The 18,241-nt window shown below is 56.3% G+C and overlaps 6 protein-coding genes across 6 annotated transcripts; 2 read left to right on the forward strand and 4 right to left on the reverse strand.

Moving 5' to 3' along the window:
- Window positions 1-194: 194 nt before the first annotated feature.
- MKK02DRAFT_39426 (uncharacterized protein) lies at window positions 195-5,305 on the reverse strand (the record flags this gene model as incomplete). Its single annotated transcript, XM_053090589.1, has 18 exons — window positions 195-209; window positions 263-292; window positions 407-498; window positions 567-639; window positions 704-842; window positions 897-986; window positions 1,253-1,551; window positions 1,622-2,032; window positions 2,078-2,148; window positions 2,219-2,664; window positions 2,771-2,890; window positions 3,031-3,493; window positions 3,597-3,777; window positions 3,838-3,901; window positions 3,951-4,284; window positions 4,373-4,474; window positions 4,532-4,999; window positions 5,086-5,305. The coding sequence occupies 18 exons, from the start codon at window positions 5,303-5,305 to the stop codon at window positions 195-197; spliced, it is 3,618 nt and encodes a 1,205-aa protein (XP_052948920.1).
- Window positions 5,306-5,759: 454 nt separating this feature from the next.
- MKK02DRAFT_29264 (uncharacterized protein) lies at window positions 5,760-6,600 on the reverse strand (the record flags this gene model as incomplete). Its single annotated transcript, XM_053087768.1, has 4 exons — window positions 5,760-6,151; window positions 6,215-6,316; window positions 6,348-6,373; window positions 6,431-6,600. 4 exons carry the CDS (start codon window positions 6,598-6,600, stop codon window positions 5,760-5,762), a joined length of 690 nt encoding a protein of 229 aa, XP_052948921.1.
- A 1,003-nt stretch (window positions 6,601-7,603) lies between these two features.
- MKK02DRAFT_39428 (putative 3-ketoacyl-CoA reductase) lies at window positions 7,604-9,085 on the forward strand (the record flags this gene model as incomplete). Its single annotated transcript, XM_053090590.1, has 6 exons — window positions 7,604-7,691; window positions 7,736-7,854; window positions 7,908-8,070; window positions 8,133-8,335; window positions 8,472-8,714; window positions 8,810-9,085. 6 exons carry the CDS (start codon window positions 7,604-7,606, stop codon window positions 9,083-9,085), a joined length of 1,092 nt encoding a protein of 363 aa, XP_052948922.1.
- A 1,548-nt stretch (window positions 9,086-10,633) lies between these two features.
- On the forward strand, window positions 10,634-11,612 carry MKK02DRAFT_39430 (uncharacterized protein; the record flags this gene model as incomplete). Its single annotated transcript, XM_053090591.1, has 3 exons — window positions 10,634-11,314; window positions 11,376-11,409; window positions 11,470-11,612. 3 exons carry the CDS (start codon window positions 10,634-10,636, stop codon window positions 11,610-11,612), a joined length of 858 nt encoding a protein of 285 aa, XP_052948923.1.
- Window positions 11,613-11,852: 240 nt separating this feature from the next.
- On the reverse strand, window positions 11,853-14,980 carry MKK02DRAFT_29266 (uncharacterized protein; the record flags this gene model as incomplete). The annotated part of the gene is made up of 10 exons (XM_053087769.1): window positions 11,853-12,100; window positions 12,154-12,454; window positions 12,580-12,690; window positions 12,745-12,800; window positions 12,953-13,073; window positions 13,096-13,316; window positions 13,574-13,748; window positions 13,986-14,042; window positions 14,090-14,143; window positions 14,201-14,980. The coding sequence occupies 10 exons, from the start codon at window positions 14,978-14,980 to the stop codon at window positions 11,853-11,855; spliced, it is 2,124 nt and encodes a 707-aa protein (XP_052948924.1).
- A 1,824-nt stretch (window positions 14,981-16,804) lies between these two features.
- On the reverse strand, window positions 16,805-18,235 carry MKK02DRAFT_39433 (uncharacterized protein; the record flags this gene model as incomplete). Its single annotated transcript, XM_053090592.1, has 5 exons — window positions 16,805-17,160; window positions 17,223-17,366; window positions 17,479-17,645; window positions 17,733-17,844; window positions 18,010-18,235. 5 exons carry the CDS (start codon window positions 18,233-18,235, stop codon window positions 16,805-16,807), a joined length of 1,005 nt encoding a protein of 334 aa, XP_052948925.1.
- Window positions 18,236-18,241: the final 6 nt, after the last annotated feature.

Consider the following 18,241-nt stretch of genomic DNA (forward strand, 5'->3'; position numbering starts at 1 on the left):
AAAGGCTATGAGGAGCAGTGCACACGTTCTATACATGGTCTATATGTTTATACAAGGATAGAGTCTATAGTTCATCAACTTTGGGCCGATTACCAGCCGTTTTTGGAGTTTTCGGCGATACTATTCGGCCGACCTCAACTTTTCCTCCTTCCGCCTTTCCCTTCTCACCCGTCTGCAGTATTCTTTACTGGCGTCTACGCCATCGTGATCTAGTAAGTCAGCTTCTGTCCCCTTCTCAAATTAAGCAAGTGCGAAAACTCACCTTATCGAAGTCTTTGGGCACTTCCCATTGCTAAGCAGATCAGCTATATCTCAAACGATCTCCTCTAAATCTCGGACGACCCCCAAGCTCTCTTCTTCCGCCCTGTCCAAAGGACTCCATAGTCTGTCAGTATATTGAACTCACGTGCTGCGCCGCCACTCGCTTATACGCCTCTACAGCCTCCTGAATCCCATATGGCGTCTGCCAGCGCATCATATCGATCCGAGCTGGGCGATCTGTTCCGTCAGCTTACCTCCTGGCTGGCTGCTCAATCTTCAAGGCACGAAGGAGGAGGAAAGCTCACCTGCAGCGGTCATATTGAGCATAATGTCCCTGACCATCGCTTCGACGCAGTAGGTAGGGTTCCATCCAGTCGCCTGGAAGATCAGCTCACTTCCGCTTTTTGCATCCGCAGAAGGGATGGGGAGAAGAAGTGCTCACAGTCAAGATCTCATTACAGATAGACCCGCCAGCCGTGATATTACCTCCACCACCTTGCAAGAACGGCAGGCATCTCGGATAGATGATGCGCATAAACGGTGGCGAGACCGGGAAAGACGCGGGGAATCGGACTTCGGCGCTGCATTCATGAGCTTGGGATTCTACGTGATGAGTGATTAAGCCAAAAGGTCACACGACAGCCTGAATCTTGAGCTGCTTCATCTCTTTGGCGAGAAGGCTGTCTTTGTCGAACTCGAACATTTCCAAAGTCCATGAATAGAGTCTGAAGACGTCAGCTAAGTTCCACTATCGTTTGCTGCGATCCTGCTATTCCGCTCTTCACCACTAAGTCCCCCTTTCGTTTGCTGCGATCCTGCTATTCCGCTCTTCACCACTAAGTCCCCCTTACCTCCTCGGCGCCTTGCTCTCGCGATCTAGCTCCCGTCTGTGGCTTACTCGCAGCACCTTAAACACCCCTCATACTTCTGTCCGGTGCCTCCCTCTCTCATCCCCTCCATATCAAGCCCAGAGCCAGAAGAAACAACTTACCGATCGCCATCCGGCCTCACCCAGAAAGGCAGCCCCCCAACCCCCATCTGCACCCCCATGATCCCCTTCCACTCGCGCATGAGCGCCTTGGTCGCCTGCGTACTGTTCGCACTAGGGGGAGGGAGGAGCGTGACCCCAGTATAGAACTCGTCGGGGTATGGCGTATAGCTCGGCTTCTTGGGCTTGGACTTCGACTTAGCCGGAGAGGCAGAGACGGGGTTGACGTAGAGCGCCGCGTCCGAGGGAAGGTCGGGTTGAGTGTCTTTGTATTTCAGGCGAGGGATCTTGTCCGGCATGTACTAAGGGATCAGCTCTTTCCCTGCCTTCTACGTTGTAGAACACGATTTATAGCTGGAGCAGGGAACTTACCACGTTCAGGGGCTGACCAAAGTACGTCGGTTTGATCGCCAGCGCCGGATCATGCTCAAACAGCTTCCCGCTCCTCTTCCTCTCCATCTTGTGTCCGCTCCGCTCCCCTCCACTTCCCCCTACTGCTGCTGCTGCATCCCCGACTGCGGTCTGCCCCTCTACCGCCGATACCTCCGGGGGCGCCAGAATCCCCTCGACGAGAAGCAAGAACGGCTTGATCTGCTTGACCTTGTTGACGACGTAATAGGGAGCCCGGGAGACAAACGTCTCGGGGACATTGACAATCTCCGTCAAGGCCGTAGCGCGCGTCAGGACGAAGTCGGCATTAGGACGCCGGACGGTCGAGGGGCGGGCGTAGGCCGACATGGAGGTGTTGGAGTCGGAGGCAAAGTAGACGCCGTTCCCGTAAGCCTGGTAGGTCAACTTATTCCAAATATGCCGTGGATGAGAGCTTACCCGGCCGCAAGCGATCTCGTTGAAGTCCAGACCGGTCCGGAGGATATTGTGCCACCTCTCCGCTCCGGAACCTATCATATCAGCTTCAGAATCCTCATCTCCTCACCACCCGCTGCTCCCACCGGCTTGTGCAAGACGTACCATGGAAAGCCAACAACGTCGGATACTTCTCCAGGGTCTTCTTATTCTTCTTCGCCTCCTCAATCTCCCTCCTGAACCCAGCCTCCTGTTCCGGGTTCCCCACCACAAAGCTAAACTGCCGGATATTGCTCTGGCTCACAGCCACGTGATGGTACTGCGGCATCCCCGCCAGGTCCGCCGTCGTACCCGTGATGACCCCTTCGCCGAGCCGCGTTTCTTTCAGGTAGGCACGACATGATCCGACTGCCCAGCGTAGGACGGTGAGTGCGCCAGGGCAGGCAGGGAGCTTGTTGATATGGTCACCCTGGGCGAGGTGCTGCTGCATGGCGGACACGCGGGGGAGGGACTCGATGAGCCATACGAGGGCGCGCCGCTGGTCGACCTCGGGGAGGGTGTCGAAGTTGACGGGCTCGGAGCGGATGCCGGCTTCGGCGGGGACTTCGATGCTGTAGGTCAGCTACTGGTTGTGGCGAGTGTGACGGAGACGAGAGAGGAATGGGCATCAGGCGCTAGCGCTGCAGGATCGGAAGAATGAGATAAGGGGATACCTACTTGATCTTGAGGGGCAGCTCCATCCGAGTCGCTGAACTGGCAGCGGCGTGCGCAAATGTAAGGAGGAGATCAACGACCCCCGGGTGGGTCTGAATGGTGTGCGACAGAGATGGCCCGAGACTGGCATATCAGCTTGATGCTCCTCCTTAAAGTCGCTCCTCCTCCGCAATCTCTTTCCTCCATCTCCTCTCGGGGTCAATTTTCCCAGTGATACCACGCCCGCCCCCTGCCCCCCGCTCTAGTGTAAGAGGAAGACTCACCCGAGGCACATCATCCCATACAAACACAGCGCCTTATCACACACATAAGGCCGCCGCCCCTCCACCTCCACCTTGACTCCGCAGTTCAAACAGTACTTGGTCGCCTGCACAAACCTCCGGCATAACCACCAGAACGCCACCAACCCCAAATTTCCCTCCATCCCCTTCTCGATCGGATCATTTTCTTCTCCGGGTACACCGCGCGGATCGCTGGGTCGCCCGCCCTCATTGACGGGGATATGCTGGTTATGGAAGATGTTGACGACTTGGGCGTCGTCCATGCCGTACTTGTCGGCCGAGTCCCAGTTGAGAGGGTAGGACGTGCGGAGTTGGTAGGATCGCGGAAAGACCTTGAGGTGGGTCGCGAGCGCGTCGGAGAGGAAGAAGGGGCGGGAGGGGGCGGAGAGGGAGGTGCTTTGGCGTTGCAGGGTGTGGCGGGTGATGGTCTCTTCGGAGGGTTTGTCTGGGCGTCAGCGTACTTCCGGAGCGAGCAGGGAAGGGGCGAGTCGGATGTGGGTTCGGGGATATGAGAAGGATGCGGGGAGGACGAAACAGGCTAGACCTACAGTTCTTGTCCAGAGCAAGTGACCACTTCGTATCCGTATAACTTGCGCCATACCCATCCACCCGCATGAGCAGGGTAAACCGCTGATCGTCCGCACATGCGTCTGCGAGATCATCATCCCAGATAGCTAGCTCGTTCGGGTCGATAGCCATGCTCTTCAGGGGGATAGAGTATGATACAACCTACTCAATCAGCCTCTGACCTCAGTCCGCATTATCGGTCTCAGAGCTGACGCGACGTACCCAGTAGTCCGAAATCCGGGTCAATCCAGGCCGATAGCCCATACTTTTGGCCTGCGTAAAGTCCCTACCCGTCAGCCCTTGGTCGGGCACCCTTTCTAGCGATTGAAACTCACACTTTGACCTTCCCCCAATCCCGCCCCAAATCCGCCTGACTCCCCCTAGCCACCTCAAACCCTCTCCCCACCTGCACTACCGGCCCATCCCCAAACATATCATCGTCCCCATCCCCTCCCATCCCCATCGCGATATCCTCGATATCCTCCGCGGTGCCCCCGTTGGCATTATCGTCCCCTTGCAATGCGGACACCAGGCGGGTGATGAGGTCCTTGACGGAGAGGTCGAAGGCGGAGGAGAAGCGCTCAAAGGCGCGCGTGTGGGCGCGCCGCGCCGGGCTGGGGGTGGTTAGGGAGATGGAGGTCTCGTAGGACATGGGGTAGTTGGGGAGGTCTGGATATGAGAAATGGCTCGACAGCTAAGAAGGAACAACGGAGAAGAGGAGGTGAGGAGGATGTAGGGAAGGGAAAGAGGGGCTCACCGTCAAAGACGATGTTCAGGCCATATAGGAAACTCGAGCCATCCATATCTTCGAACGACAACGTGAAGGCCGTAGAAGTCTCCACTTCGTCCATGACCAAATCTGCCATGTGAGCTAACCATCCACAATTGAAAGCTTGAGGAAAAGTTGGAAGCTCACTCGAAATGACAGCCTCCATACCCGCGTATCCCTCCACGACCCAGACCCCATCCTCCTCGCTCATCTTCTCGCACGCCCGTACATCCGCCATCCATACACTCCGTCCCGTCCCTTGCGAAGACGTCCCCAGCATCTGTGACGACGGCATCAGCATCTGCGAGGACGGCAGGATGATCACGTCTTCATCCTCCTCGTGGGCAGCTAGCAGACCGGCAGACCCGTTTTGCTTGCCGTGACCGGGTACCGGTGCTCGAGATTCCGGAGCAGGACTTGCAAACTCAAGAGCCATGGCGAACGCGTCGTCCTCCACCAAGTCGATATCGTACGCGTCCACGTCAACCGCTTGGGCTTTGCCTTTGCCTTTTCCTTTGGCTGCGGAGGGAGCTGATTTAGGAATGAGAACGACGGGTGCAGCGCGACTTTTGGTAGATTTGGCAACCTTTTTGGGCTTGGGAGCAGTCGCTGCAGCTATAGCGTCAGCCACTATCCTCCGCAGGAGAAATGTGATGGGAACGAAAGCTGGTGCTGGAGCTGAAGCTGAAGCTGAAACTCACCTGTACCTGCGCTCGGACCAGCACCAGCAAAAATGACCGGTTCTTCTGAATAAGAAGCCACGCTCACACTGATACGTGCAGACCGTCTGGGCTGCGGCTGGGAGTTGGAGCTCGTGCTTGACCCCATGGAGATGATGGAGGGTGAAGAGGAGGAGGAAATGGAGATAGCGTCCGCGGCCGTCCCGGAGGCAGCTACGCGCTGCTTCTTGATGGCCGGCATGGGGAGGTGTGTGTGCTCAGGCACACCTGAGAGGAAAGAAGCAGATGGGGTGTGGATGATATACAAGGTTCATGAAGACAAGACGGCGAAGGGCAAGTCGAGAAGGTGAGTGGACTGAGACGTGACCTGACGTAACGAGGAATGTTGCAGCTGCAGGTGGGTGGCAAAAATGGGGCTCCACACCGGTTCCTTCAGGCCTGGACAACTGCTAGACCCATACGAGGCATCTTAGACATCTAGTTACATCTAGGAGCGAGTGGCTAGCGACAGATAGATACCGCGGATAGTGATACGTGAAATTGTAGAGATTATATACATCTAAGGAATCAGCCAGGACTGAGCTCTGATCACATCCTACTCACATTTCATTGTCCTCGACCTAGCCGACGGTCACGCCTCTCCTCCCGAAAGAACCACCGCTGACTCCTAGCCTTAAGGTCTGAGCTGTTCACTGTCACGCCTCGGCCGCGACTACGAGTGGCACTGCGACTGCTACCGTGACAGTCCGCTCCACTTCTTCCTCCTCTTCTTTCTCTCCATCCACCTGCCCCTTGGCCCCCTCCTTCTTATCCCCAGCCACCGGTACGACCGGCGCTGGCACTGCCACCTCTACGACTGGCATCCCCACCTCAACGACCACCGACCCCGACTCCGCGGGCGCCTGGCCCCCACTCGCATCATCGTCCCCCTGCAGAGCGCACACCAATCGCTCCATGATTCCCTTCACCGTCAGGCTGTACGTTTTTGAGAAGCGCTCAAACACGCGGAGATGGGCTCGCTTGGGTGGGGTGGCGGGTGACGTAGTGGAGACGGACGTCTCGCATGAAGAGGGGTAGGTCGAGAGATCTGCCTATCAGCTCCATATGCCAAACACTATAGAGTACGATGGTTGGGAATGGGTAGACTTACCTTCAAAAGCGATAGTGAGGCCATATGAGAAACTGGAACCGTCCATATCCTCAAATTCTAGATGGAAAGCAGTAGACGTCTCCACCTCATCGAGTGTCATGTCTGACGTATCAGCTTCAGCTCTACTACCCACCAGTCTGAAAGCGGGCAGGAAGCTCACTTGATATCATAGCTTCCAACCCCGCATACCCCTCCACAGTCCACCTCTGCTCCTACCCAGCGATCTTCACCCTTGTGCCCACGTGCTTCATCCACAAACTTCTGCCCCTCACTTCCTCTCCGCTCGTCTCTCCCTCCCCCTCCCCCTCGGGAAAGAGGAACGACTCGTCCGGCCCGTACCCCTCCTCGTCCCACTCCTCCCTCTCCCTTGGCGCCGGACTCGGCATCGACAACGTCGGACTCGGAAGTCGAGGCCTGTCCGGAGGCGCAGGGGAGGGGCTGGCGAAGTTGAGAGCGAGCGCGAAGGTATCGTCCTCCACCACATCCGCGTCGTTTACAGACGGCACGGCGGGCGGGCGTCGGGCGCTCGCGCTGCTGGAGCCGGCGGACGGAGGGGTATTCGATCCCGACTGGGACGCCGAGTCAGACTCGGAGCCAGAGTCTGCGTACCGCGCACTGTGGGCCGACCGATTACGGATCGACCTCTTGGGGGTGCGGGCGGCGGCGCGTCCTTTTCTGGCCCGAGGAGCAGCTAGGGCTGTCAGCGTGATCCCCAAAGTTCCAAAAGTGGACTTACCAAAAGGCCCGTGCTCTTACTCTCACTTGCCCCTCTGCCTCCACCTCCAATAGCTGCTCTAGCCCAAGCTGAAGCCGACGCATCCGCCGCCGAGCTCGCAGCAGCAGCAGTAGCAGCGGCCCGGGCAGACCGGCGGAGCTCAGGTTGTGCTTGTACCGGCTCGACAGGCAGGGGCTGCACGGCCGACGCTGAAGAGGACGTGATGGGCCTTTGGGGATGCGGAGCGGACTCGTCTCCGCTGCTGGGAGGAAGCGATGGAGATCGCGTCTTCAGCGGTACCTTTTGCTTTGGAAGGCATGCTTGATAGAAGTAGGTATGGTCAGTGATTGAGTTCTGATGGAAGGGTGGACCAGGAACGAGGAGGAGGTAGACATCTCTACAAGTGAGGTAGCCTTCTGGCGACAGGGTGCAGGGTGCAGGCGTGCAGTACAGGGGGTACAGGGTCAATGTTGTGCTTCGGAGCCATCTCGGAGGCAGCTGCAGCGGGGGGCGGAACGGAAACGGGCGAAACGCGAGGAATGTAGGGTCCGTGGGTGGTGCCCCGCATCACGTGACCTTTTCTCCTCGGCAACCTGGGGGCCGTGCGCAAAATCATCCAACCTCGAGCGTGAGCATCCCCCCCGTTACCCCTATCCCCTATATCATCAGGAGCTATGGTCCTTGATACAGTACACGCCAAGGCTGGCTCACACCTCTCCTCGCCCTTCCACCCGACATACAGGGTTCTCGGGCAAGATATCAGTAAGCTTCCGTGAGCACAACCGCGAACCAAGCTGACGAGTCAGCCGTTGACCTTCCCCTCCCTACGCTCATTCTCGCTACTTTCGGGGCGCTTGTAGCTCTCAGATACCTCGTGTCTTTCTTGACGCTCCTGGCGCAGCTCACTGTTCTCCCTGGGAGGGATGTAAGCTTCTCGTCTCCCTTTGCCAACCGGGAGAGCACGAGCTCACGGGACAGATCAAATCCTTCAAGACGCGCAATGGAAAGACATGGGCCGTCGTGACCGGTGCGACCGGTGGTATAGGGCTCGAGTTCGCCCGTCAGCTCGCTAAGAAGGGATACAATATCGTCGTTCTGGGTAGGAGACAAGAGGTATTGGAGGAAGTTTCGAGGGAACTCGGTGAGCTCCCTCTCCCCCAACGCCGCTCATGCGCGATTCAGCGGAGAGGAGCTGACATCAAGAAACCAAATACAAGGTCGAGACCCGGTTCCTCGTGGTCGACTTTGCATCCCCCTCCTCCCGCGGAGAGAAGTTTGCCGAGCTGGGCCAGATGGTCCAGTCTCTTGATCTGGGGGTGCTGGTGAATAACGTAGGGGCGAGCCATGAGATGCCTGTTGCGTTTGCAGAGACGGAGGCGGAGGAGATCGATAACATCGTTCAGACCGTGAGTCTCTACTTCCACCTCAAACCCTATCTCCAACTTCCACGACTACCTCTACCGCTAGTGGCGGCTGCTGCCCAATGCGGGGTGAAAGTCGACTTCAGCCAAAAAGCAAGATCCCGCGCTAATTTCCCGATAGAACATCCTGGGCACACTCCACCTCACCCGGCTCCTCCTCCCCCGTCTCCTCTCCCGCTCTTCCAAGAAGGGCAGCCCTAAATCCCTCGTGCTCAATATCGGATCCATGTCGGGGCGTATCCCCTCGGCCCTGCTCGCTACGTACAGCTTGACCAAGGGCGGATTACAGACGTGGAGTCAGGCGCTGGCTGTCGAGGTCGAAGGGCAGGGGGTTATGGTCAGGATGGTGATACCTGCTTTCGTCGTGAGTCCTGGCTCACCATTGCCATCTCTACTCTTGCTCTCGGCCAAGTCGGACAGGGATCAGGTGGAGTAAAGGTCCAGAAGGGCTGATGATAGGTATCCAACATGTCCAAGATCCGCCGCGCCTCCCTCCTCGTCCCGTCCGCCCCCGCCTTTGTCTCTTCCACCCTAGGATCCATAGGACAGAGCCGAGGCGCCCAAGGACGGGCATACGAGTGCACCCCGTACCCGACGCATGCGCTCGTGGATTACGGAGTGGGGCTGCTGGGGTGGGTGAGCGAGCTGGGGGCGATGAAGGTCGTTAAGGGGATGCATGTAGATATTAGGAAGAGGGCGTTGAGGAAGCGGGAGAGGGAGGCGAAGGGGAAGTAAAGAGAAGGGAGAGGAGGGTGTAAGAGTGGGAAAGTGGGAGCGGAAAAGGAACCCTGGGCGGAGAAGCAAGGAGAAGATAAGGGAATTCATGGAGAGATGGAAACGCGGGACGAAAGTGTACATACCATGCATCATGCGTACGTCGAACTTGCTGACATGTCCTAACGCACTGTACCCTCGACGCCTACTGTCTCTATCAACTCAAATACATATTGATCCACTTCACAGAGACTCGTAACGGATCCTACATCCCAGAAGCAGACTAGAAGCCTCCCTATCCCTCTACTTTGCTCCTCTTGCCCACGCGAAGTCCATCGACTTGAAGTTCGGATCATTGGCGTCACGCCAATCCGCCATCCTCACCCTGAATACCGGGTCGACAGCAATCCGCTCACTGCCAATCTCTCCCGCCACCTCTTCCAAGAGCGCCCGGTACACCCTCGGACCTTCCTCCTCCAGCACCACGTGCAGGACCTCTTCCTGCGTAGGTGGCGTCTTGAACAGCCGCGTGTCTTCTTTCTCATCGGCTGGAGGCTGGTCTTTCGATGACAGCACAGCCTCATCCAGACTGTCATCGAGCCAGGTCTCGAGGCTGGTGTCGAAATTGGCATCGAGAAGGAGCTTGTCACCTGGCGATAACTCGCTCAAGGGAGGTATGAAAGTCACCTGGCAGCGGGAGGCGTAGAGGGTGTGCCCCAGGAAATGGTTCTCCGGGTAGAGGATGACGTGGCAGGTAGTGGTGAGCTTGGTGGAAGTGTCGGTCGGCGCGGTAAAGGGCGGTTCGGTATCAGGCTGGGCGCTCGCGGTTGGTGTAGTGCTTGACATGGCGAGCGGGCGGAAGGTGAGTCGCTCGGTTGCGTTGGCGGTGGCGGTGATGCTGCGTCGACGTTGACTGGACAAGGCAATGGGGGACTTGTTCAGCGCGATAAGATGGGTTTGTAGCTCGACCGTTGACGTTTTGAGGGCTGTCAAAGGCTGTGTGGGGGGGGATTCAAAGGATGTGAAACTCTGGAAGGCCGCTGATGACGACTACTGACGACTGATGACGTCTAATGACGACTAATGACGACTAATGGCATCCGATGACGGATAATGAAAAGAGAGAAACCCATATGTGAAGTATATGGCGTGCTCATGTACGAGCGCTCTCTGCCATCTTACCTGTAACGCTATGCCTTCGGGGTATCACCGTCGACGATAAGAAGGTGTGTATTTTGCCTCATGAGAGCTTGATTGGGCGCGAAGAAGGCTATATGAGTGCATATTGAGAACAGATAGCGCGACGAGGTGATTATGCGCGTTGCCGAGCCCGGCGTGGCGCTTCGTGCTTTCCTTTCACCTCCACGGAGTATTCACACGACGGCGATACTTACCTATTCACACCAAAGCGTTTATAAGCACGCTGATATGGGAAGACCCACATCCTCCAAGTCTGGCGGCAATTTACAAAGAGAGGCTAAAGATTCGTGCCTCCAAGGCCAAATTCTGGCGCAATACTCACCTCTGCCATTCCAGTCGATGAGCTTCTTCGTTAGCACACCTGCGACAATGGAAGGATCAGCCCCGAGTACCGAGCTCATCGAACAGCAAGTGGAATATCTCGAGGGCTTGGTCACTTCTTCATACGGTGCCTGGTTGGCATTCCGGCAGCTGAACCCAGACTCTCACGACTACCACCGAATCAGCCAAAGCATCACGCGTCTCGACCCTTCGACAGGCGAATCAATCACTATGCTCCTCCAAGCAGTCGAAGGATTCCTCACTGCCCCACTTACCGATCCCACTCGGTACCACCGCAGTGGCAGCGTGATGACGTTCCAGAAGTTCCTCCTGACCGAGACGGGTCCTGGAGGTTTCTTGGAAGCTTTCATACATCAAATTGCCGTGCAGGACGAGTACGTGCGCACGAGCATCATCGACAAGGTCATGATGCTTCCGGAAGGAACGGTCGATACCCTGCTCGGATGGAACAGGAAACAACGATGGCAGTATATCACTCATAATCCGGATAGCCAGTATACCTGGAGCCTTGTCGAGCTGTCGCAAATCGAGACTTGGATCATCATGGGGGACGACTATGATACGGTGGCGGTCAAGATGGGTGGGTCGCCTGGCACGGTGCAGGGTAGGTTGAACAGGCAATGGAAGCGGATACACCCGTCAATCCTGGAGGGTGGTCATCAGTCATTCGCTCGACGGGGATCTCGCCAGGCGGCGCAACTGTACCCGGTACGTCTGCACACTGTTTGGCTATCGCGTCGACAATGTGAAAGAAGCGCTCATGTGTCAGTTCATACATCCACCTACCACATCGGAGGTCGAAGGTATGGCGCATCCTTCTTGCCTGTCCCAGCCGCAGACGTGACAGCAGCTGATATTATCAGAGACCACGGAGCAGATCTATGGCGAACAATTATCTGCTCAGATCGAAGGTCTCGGAGCTCCACAGGCATCGGATCTTGCAAGAGAGCTGATGGACAACAGCCCATACTTCGTCTTTTCCGCCAGCACGCTGGGCCTTCAGTAGTGGCCGACCTTACGGTGGAGAATGTGGGATCGGCCCCTCTGATGTCTCACCATAGCAGCTCCCGAGAGCAGGGATCATAGAGGTCCAGATATGTGCATGTTGATATTTGATTACAGAAAAAGTGGAATGGTACAAGTGGGCAAGAGACCATGAAGGTGATTGATTACACTGACAGTTACTGATACGCTGCACCTCGAAGACCGGTCACACATGGCCGTACCTCCCCATAGCCCTCAGTCCTCACCTACTGACATCCTTGGGAAGAATCACGTCTCCCTGTGAGTGTCCGGTGTACGTCATGGTCGCCGACCAGAGGTCGCTCGGCGCCGGCCCCTTTGTCGTGAGTGTCACATCAACGAACGGCGCCGACAGATTCCCCCTCGAAAACCTGAATTTCTCCTTGTCCAGTCCCGTGATTGCCTTGAGGAGATACCGTCTGTAGTCCCAGTGTGTGAAGAGCAATACGTCCAAGGGCGCTTCGTCGGTCCCTGAATCAACAAGTCAGCGCTAGTTCCCGATATCTGGTTTGCGATAAACGAACCTGTGGTCGGCTTGCCTTCCCGAGTGAGTTGACCGAGCTGATGCTTGAGCTGAATCAGCCGGGCCAGATTCTCCATCGCGTCCCGAGATCGCTCTTCGGTCGCCGCATCCGTCTCGTTGACGGTGTCGTGGGCCGCGAATGGATCGATCGCCCCATCCAATCCATCGAGTCTGAGGAATCTGTTTGATCCGGGGAAAGTATCTGATCCGATCTCGGTCTCACTTGGCTCTGCCTGGTCTCGGAGATCAGACACCCTCATCCTCCCACTCCTCTCGTTGACTTCGCACTGCTCACGGAGACACTGGTCTCTCAGCACACTGATTCCCAAGGCAGGAGAACAGCCTCACTTCGTCAAGGTAGACTTCGATACCACCCGGCAGGATCCACTTTGCAGTTTGCATTGTCCGTCTGAAAGGTGATACCCACTGCCAAGACGGGGCGCAGCTTGCCCTCAGCTTCGAAGTGCTCGAGCTGGTCGAACCTGACATCCTCGCATTGAGCACGGCCTCTCTCACTCAAAGGGGGATCTCGCTTAGGCTGAACAAATCAGCCATCTTGCAAGGAAGGATGGAACTCAGATCTTTTACCCACCTTCCAGCTCTCCAAAACAGCATCGCTGACCGATCCGTCAGGCTGTGTAGGAGGTCCTGCTAGTCAGCCTGATCGTGCTCTCAAGCCTAGCACTGTGTCCCACCGTAATGGACGTGCGCATGCCGGATTGGATATAAGACGGAGCTTGAACGTGTACAATTCTGTGTCCTTTAGCTCCTCTCCTATGTCATGGTGCGATTGGGCTTACCTTGACCATCGAACTGATTGATCTCGGGCACGTCTGCTACCTGTGCCGTCGCGCCGTATGCTGAGCCTTGACGCTGGATAATATCAGTAAGATGATCCGCGGGTGGCAAATATCGGCGCGGCTGGACCAGAGGTGAAACATACAGTAAGTGTATTCTGAATAGTTTGACCGCTCAGGAGAAGACTTGGCAAGCGTGGCTCATCTCGCACCTCCTTTTGCCGCGTCGAACCCAGCGCCACAAGATAAGGCTCGGGAAGCCTCTTGGTGGCAAAATTGACCTTTCGGTCGCCCGGGAGGGTGATGGTCTTGTCCCCGGAGGAAGGGACGGTGCAGGCAGGGGTAGTCATGATCAGAAGATTGAGCGCTGATGATGAGTAGCTGTACGGTGTGTCTGACGAGACGAATGTATAAGTAGAGGAGAAAAGGCAAAGGCGGGCGCGATGAGCGACCTGGCCGGCGAACCCAACGGGTGAGACCACCCTCAAAGGAAACGCTACAGATGACTTGGACATAGGCACAGGCAAGAAGCGTCTAGTGCAGGAGTTAGCACATAAAGGAGGCCAAACACCGTTATGGCTGCAGGAACAGCAACGCGAACTCGATGTGACGGATGTTTGCCACCCAGTGGCAAATCTATGATCCATCCGCGGCGGCTGGCCTCTCTAGTAGCGCTGACTGGAGAGACTTGTCCGCCTATCTGGCACAGAGAATGTCGACCGGGCAGTTCAAGTAGCAGAAGGTAGCCCAACCCGCGCCTGACAGTACGATCGTGTACGGTACAGCGATCTGAGGAACGCTGCTTCGCAGTCATCTTCGTAAGTCACAAGTCCACATCTTCAGATCCCGCGGCCGCAATGACCGCTTCGATGGCCGAAGCATCTCTCTGCGCTTCGATGGCATGTTGATGACGCTTTCGAGATGGGTAAGTGGGCATGAGTAGTATCGACCAGGTTTACAGGTCATGATACTCCCAGCTGTAGGAACAGACGAGCTGCTTCTCGCTTTGGGATAAGAAGCAACGACACTAGCACACCGCCCAGGCTCCGGGTCTTTGTGGTAGACCACGATTCATAGAAGCTGTTAAGAGTTTCTGCGTTATCGTAAGTGATGAGCGATCGTCTATGCATGCGAGCCCACGATGACGGATATCTGCTGCCACGGTGCTACCTCTCCAACTGGAGGTGCTATATCCTGCTCGCATCAGCTTGCCTCCATGGCTCCTGTGAGGTCGTCATGCCGTCGGCTTACCGGCAGCCCTTCCAATACCTCTTTCTCATTCCTCTCAATCGTTGCAGTCAAGCGCCGGTAGTGTTCCAGCCACTTCAGTCGGGTGCGAGGATGCACAGCCCTCCAGTACCCGTTCATTCTGGATTCCGTGAATTTGGCGGTTCCCGGAGGCTTGTGCATACCCTTCGCAACCGTGTCGCTGTTATGCGTGACGATGAGCCTGCTCTCAAAGTCCCCCACTCTCTTGAAGAATTGGCCGGCTTTGGTGCTTCCATGACGGGTGATGAATGACTGTCGTAACTTCGGATTCGAGCCGACAATGGTATGTCCGATCTTGTGGCCTTCGGGGTACTTCATGATCCGATCAATGTCGTCAATCTTCTGTAGTGATGTGGCCGATCTGATCCCTCTCTCGAGTTCTCTCACATAGCCATTGTCCGTCGTGAAGTTCTGGTAGGTGCTAATGCTTCGCCGCAACCTTGCGTATGCTGACGTGTGTTCTACCTCAGTCGCACCCGATACGACTGCCGTCCAGAGGAACCACTGGATGTTCTGCGCATCGAAGGCAAAGGGGAACGCAATGTCCTGGGGTCGTCTGCAAAGCGTGTCGGTGAGGTGCGTGCTGATATACTTGGCTTGCTCTGCTGTGTCAGAAGAGGACTTCTCCGCCTCCGCCATTGCAACACGAAACAGCGCCCAGTGCCGACAGTCGGAAGTCACCCAAAGAGAGAGGGCATTGACCTCCGCTTTGTAAAGTGTATCGAGCACCTTCGAGTCGTACATTTCGTCATCGACGTCCATCTTGGCTGCAGCGGAAGGTGGTGTTTGATATGTGGCATGAGGGATACAGGCGGCTGGATGTACCTGACTGCTGGTCAGGGGGAAGAGGTGGGCGATAAGGAAGACTGGTAATCGGATGACGGGTCATGGCAGCTGTGCCCCTGCCTCATAGTGGAAGTCCGCTCTAGGGGGCGAAGCACAAAGGAATCAGGATACAGTTGAGGTTGACGAGTACTCGGTCTTCAGGGTTTGGCCACCCGATGGCGAATTCTCAAGCGGCTGTACTCGCTAGCTCATAGGGATACCCCGAGAAGAGGTTGAGGACCGCAGACTGGGCATCGACGCTTAAGTAGCTCCTCAGGTCATATACCTACCCACCGCCTATGCTTACGAGGTACGCCGAGCCCTTCTCACCGTGCCTGGCCTCAGGTTCCCCTCGCCAATGTCATTACATTCTGCAAGGCAGCTGAATTTAACGTACGAGGTACGATGGTGCACTGTCAGGGCGTCCCTTGAGGTAAGTACATTCCTATTGAGGTGTCCTACATAGCAGCCGATGATCTTGAGTGAAAGAGCCAGAGCACCTGAGGGGTCCATTATGATGTCAGTATGAGAATGCATGGACGTATAGACAAGAGTTACAAGACGTAGCAGACAGAAGATATGGATCTGGCAGAGGAAAGGAACAAGTCATGATGTAGCTGCGTGGAAGAAGACTGGAGTGCATGGCCGCCTAGACGATGGAGTCCCGACCCCCGGCGGGAGGGGTGTCGGGGACCGAACCGCTCGTGTCCAGCGCCGAGTGAGCGGAGTTGCGAGTCATGGCCCAGAGATGTCCACCGGCGAAGACGAGGTAGGTAGGGACAACCAGCAGATCTGAACCCTGCGACGCCACCGCTGCAAGTCCCCCGAGCCCGGCTCCGATCGCTGCCACCTTGAGTGCACCGCTTCGGAGAGATTCGAGGAACTCGGTGGCTTTGGCTTTCTGAGCATCGTCACCGGTGGCTTCGACTTTCTGAGCACTGTCAGTGACACAGATCGTGGCGATACTGGTGCCGATCGTGAGAGCTGATACGATGGCCTCGAACTCTGCCGGCCATCCTGCGGCGTGACTTGCAACAAAGAGTGTGGCGCCTGGGGCGATGAGCCCCCCGCAATAGCGTTCGAGGGTGATTTGGCCACTGGTCAGACCTTTGGTGAGGTGCTCCCAGAAACTGTCTCCAAACTCGCGCGTTTGGACGTCGGTGGGATCAGAAGACATGATAGAAAGCGTGAAGTGGATTGTGTTGTGCTGGTATGACGAATGACTGTGAGTAGGACGAGATACGAAGGGCGAGGCGGGCTGGCGAGTTATCGCCATTATATGGTCGAGAGGCGAGCAGCAGGACGAGCGGGCCAGGATGAAAATCCCTTGTACTAAATGACCACCTGGAACGCGATCGAACTCGTGCTAAAGGGGCACTGGACACAAAGGTTCGCTTCGTCTTGCGAATGTGGCGGATTGGCGTCGAGAATTATCAGATACTTGGTCAGCTCACACAAACATACATAGGTAGGCCTGTCTTCGGATAATCAGTGTCGTGCCGTGATACGAGGCACGTGATGTCGATAGCAAGCGGGTCCATGGCGTAAGATGTTCAAAGTCTTGGTGCGCATACAGTGGTGATGTAACTATATGCCTGGTGCCCCAGCCCTCTGACTTCGTGGCGGTTTGAGGGTGCACGATCACTACAAACCAGTAGCAAACTCCGAAGGCCTCGACGCGTGCGGTCATGCCGATGGCTGTGGAGCGGCATGAGTCAGTGTCTGTCAGTTGCAGACCATATAAGTAACATCATCTAAGCTCTAATCCACATCATCCGACAGATCCCCCGTCTCCGCATCCTCAAACGTTCCCTCCTCATCACTATCCTCATCCTCCTTCCTCCCATCCCCATTCGCCCCTTTAGACCCAGTTGTAGGGACAACAGCAGCAGGCCCCGCCTCCCCATGTCCCTCCTTCTCCGCCAACAACTGCTTCGCCTCCTCATCGACAATCTCAAACGCCACCGCAAAGTACACTTCCCCGTCCGTCTGGTCTTTCGATCCGGGCGGCGCGCGTTTTTTGCACACGTACGTGACCGGCTGGCCGTCCCAGTATTGCAGGAGGGGGAAGGAGAGGTTGAAGGGTGGTGGGAGCTTAGCCGAGAGGGTATTGAAGTCTGAGGTATCAGCTCAACCCGGATATCCTGTTCGGCAGAGGATCGGAGTGAGCCTAGCTCACCCAGATAACCATTGCAAAACTCCATACCGACCCATGTCGACTTGTCCAGCGTTACAGCCTTCCGGTGGTCTTTGTTTCCTAACCACTTTTTCCGCGCGGCCTGTTCTGCGCTCTCGGCCATACCTTCTCCAGGCGGAGGTGATGCTGCACAATCAGTATACTATACCTATTCTCTCCTCAGATATCGATGGTCTCGCCCGAGGGCTGACCCGACCAGCCGAGGCGGGATCGCCGATGAGAGATGACCGAGACTTACGACCATCATACAGCTCCCCCAACCTCTCCACGCTCTTCTCTAATATCGACGGGGTATATTCCGGCTTCTTTGCGGTCAGTGAAAGATAGTTGAAGGTCGCTAGTGTCGGTGATAACGCCCATGGCTTTTCGCCATAGACGTCTACCTCGAGCGTGGGATCCAAGAAGCTGTCCATCAGCCTACGTCCTCTGCGCTCAAAACTCCCCTGCTGCTGTAGCAGAGAATGAGTTCTTGGCATGGGGAGCACTACTTACTGCATCGCTTTGATAGCTATACTGCTCCCCCATGGTAGTTGTGACTTGATGGGCTTTTCGAACATGTTACCAAAGACAAGGTCGTCCGCATCGACCGGATCGAGGAATCGGCCTGGAAGATCAGCTCTCAGCTCGCTTCACAGATGATATCATCAAAGGTGGCTTCAGTGAGTGCCTGAGTTCCTCAGTCCTTGATCCTTGAGGGGCACAGCCTACATCCTCGAGGCAGTTCCCCCGCTCCAATCAATGAAATGCGACAAGTCCAGTCAGTACTCACCCCTCGTCACAATAGCATAAGTCATCCCCCCTCTCCCCTCCTGCCCGAAATACTCCTCCCCCTCTCCCCGCTTCTCATCCCCCGCATAATCCTTCACCCAGACGGATATCTCCCCTTCAAAACCAGGCGTCTTGATGCTGGTCGGTGTTGCGAGATTCACGGGAAGGAGTTGGGTGGGTGGGTAGGGCTTTTCGGGGGTGGATATGAGGACGCGGAGGCGGACCATTTTGGA

Source organism: Dioszegia hungarica, assembly GCF_025882075.1.
Source record: "Dioszegia hungarica strain PDD-24b-2 chromosome Unknown MKK02contig_2, whole genome shotgun sequence".
NCBI classification, from domain to species: Eukaryota; Fungi; Basidiomycota; class Tremellomycetes; order Tremellales; family Bulleribasidiaceae; genus Dioszegia; species Dioszegia hungarica.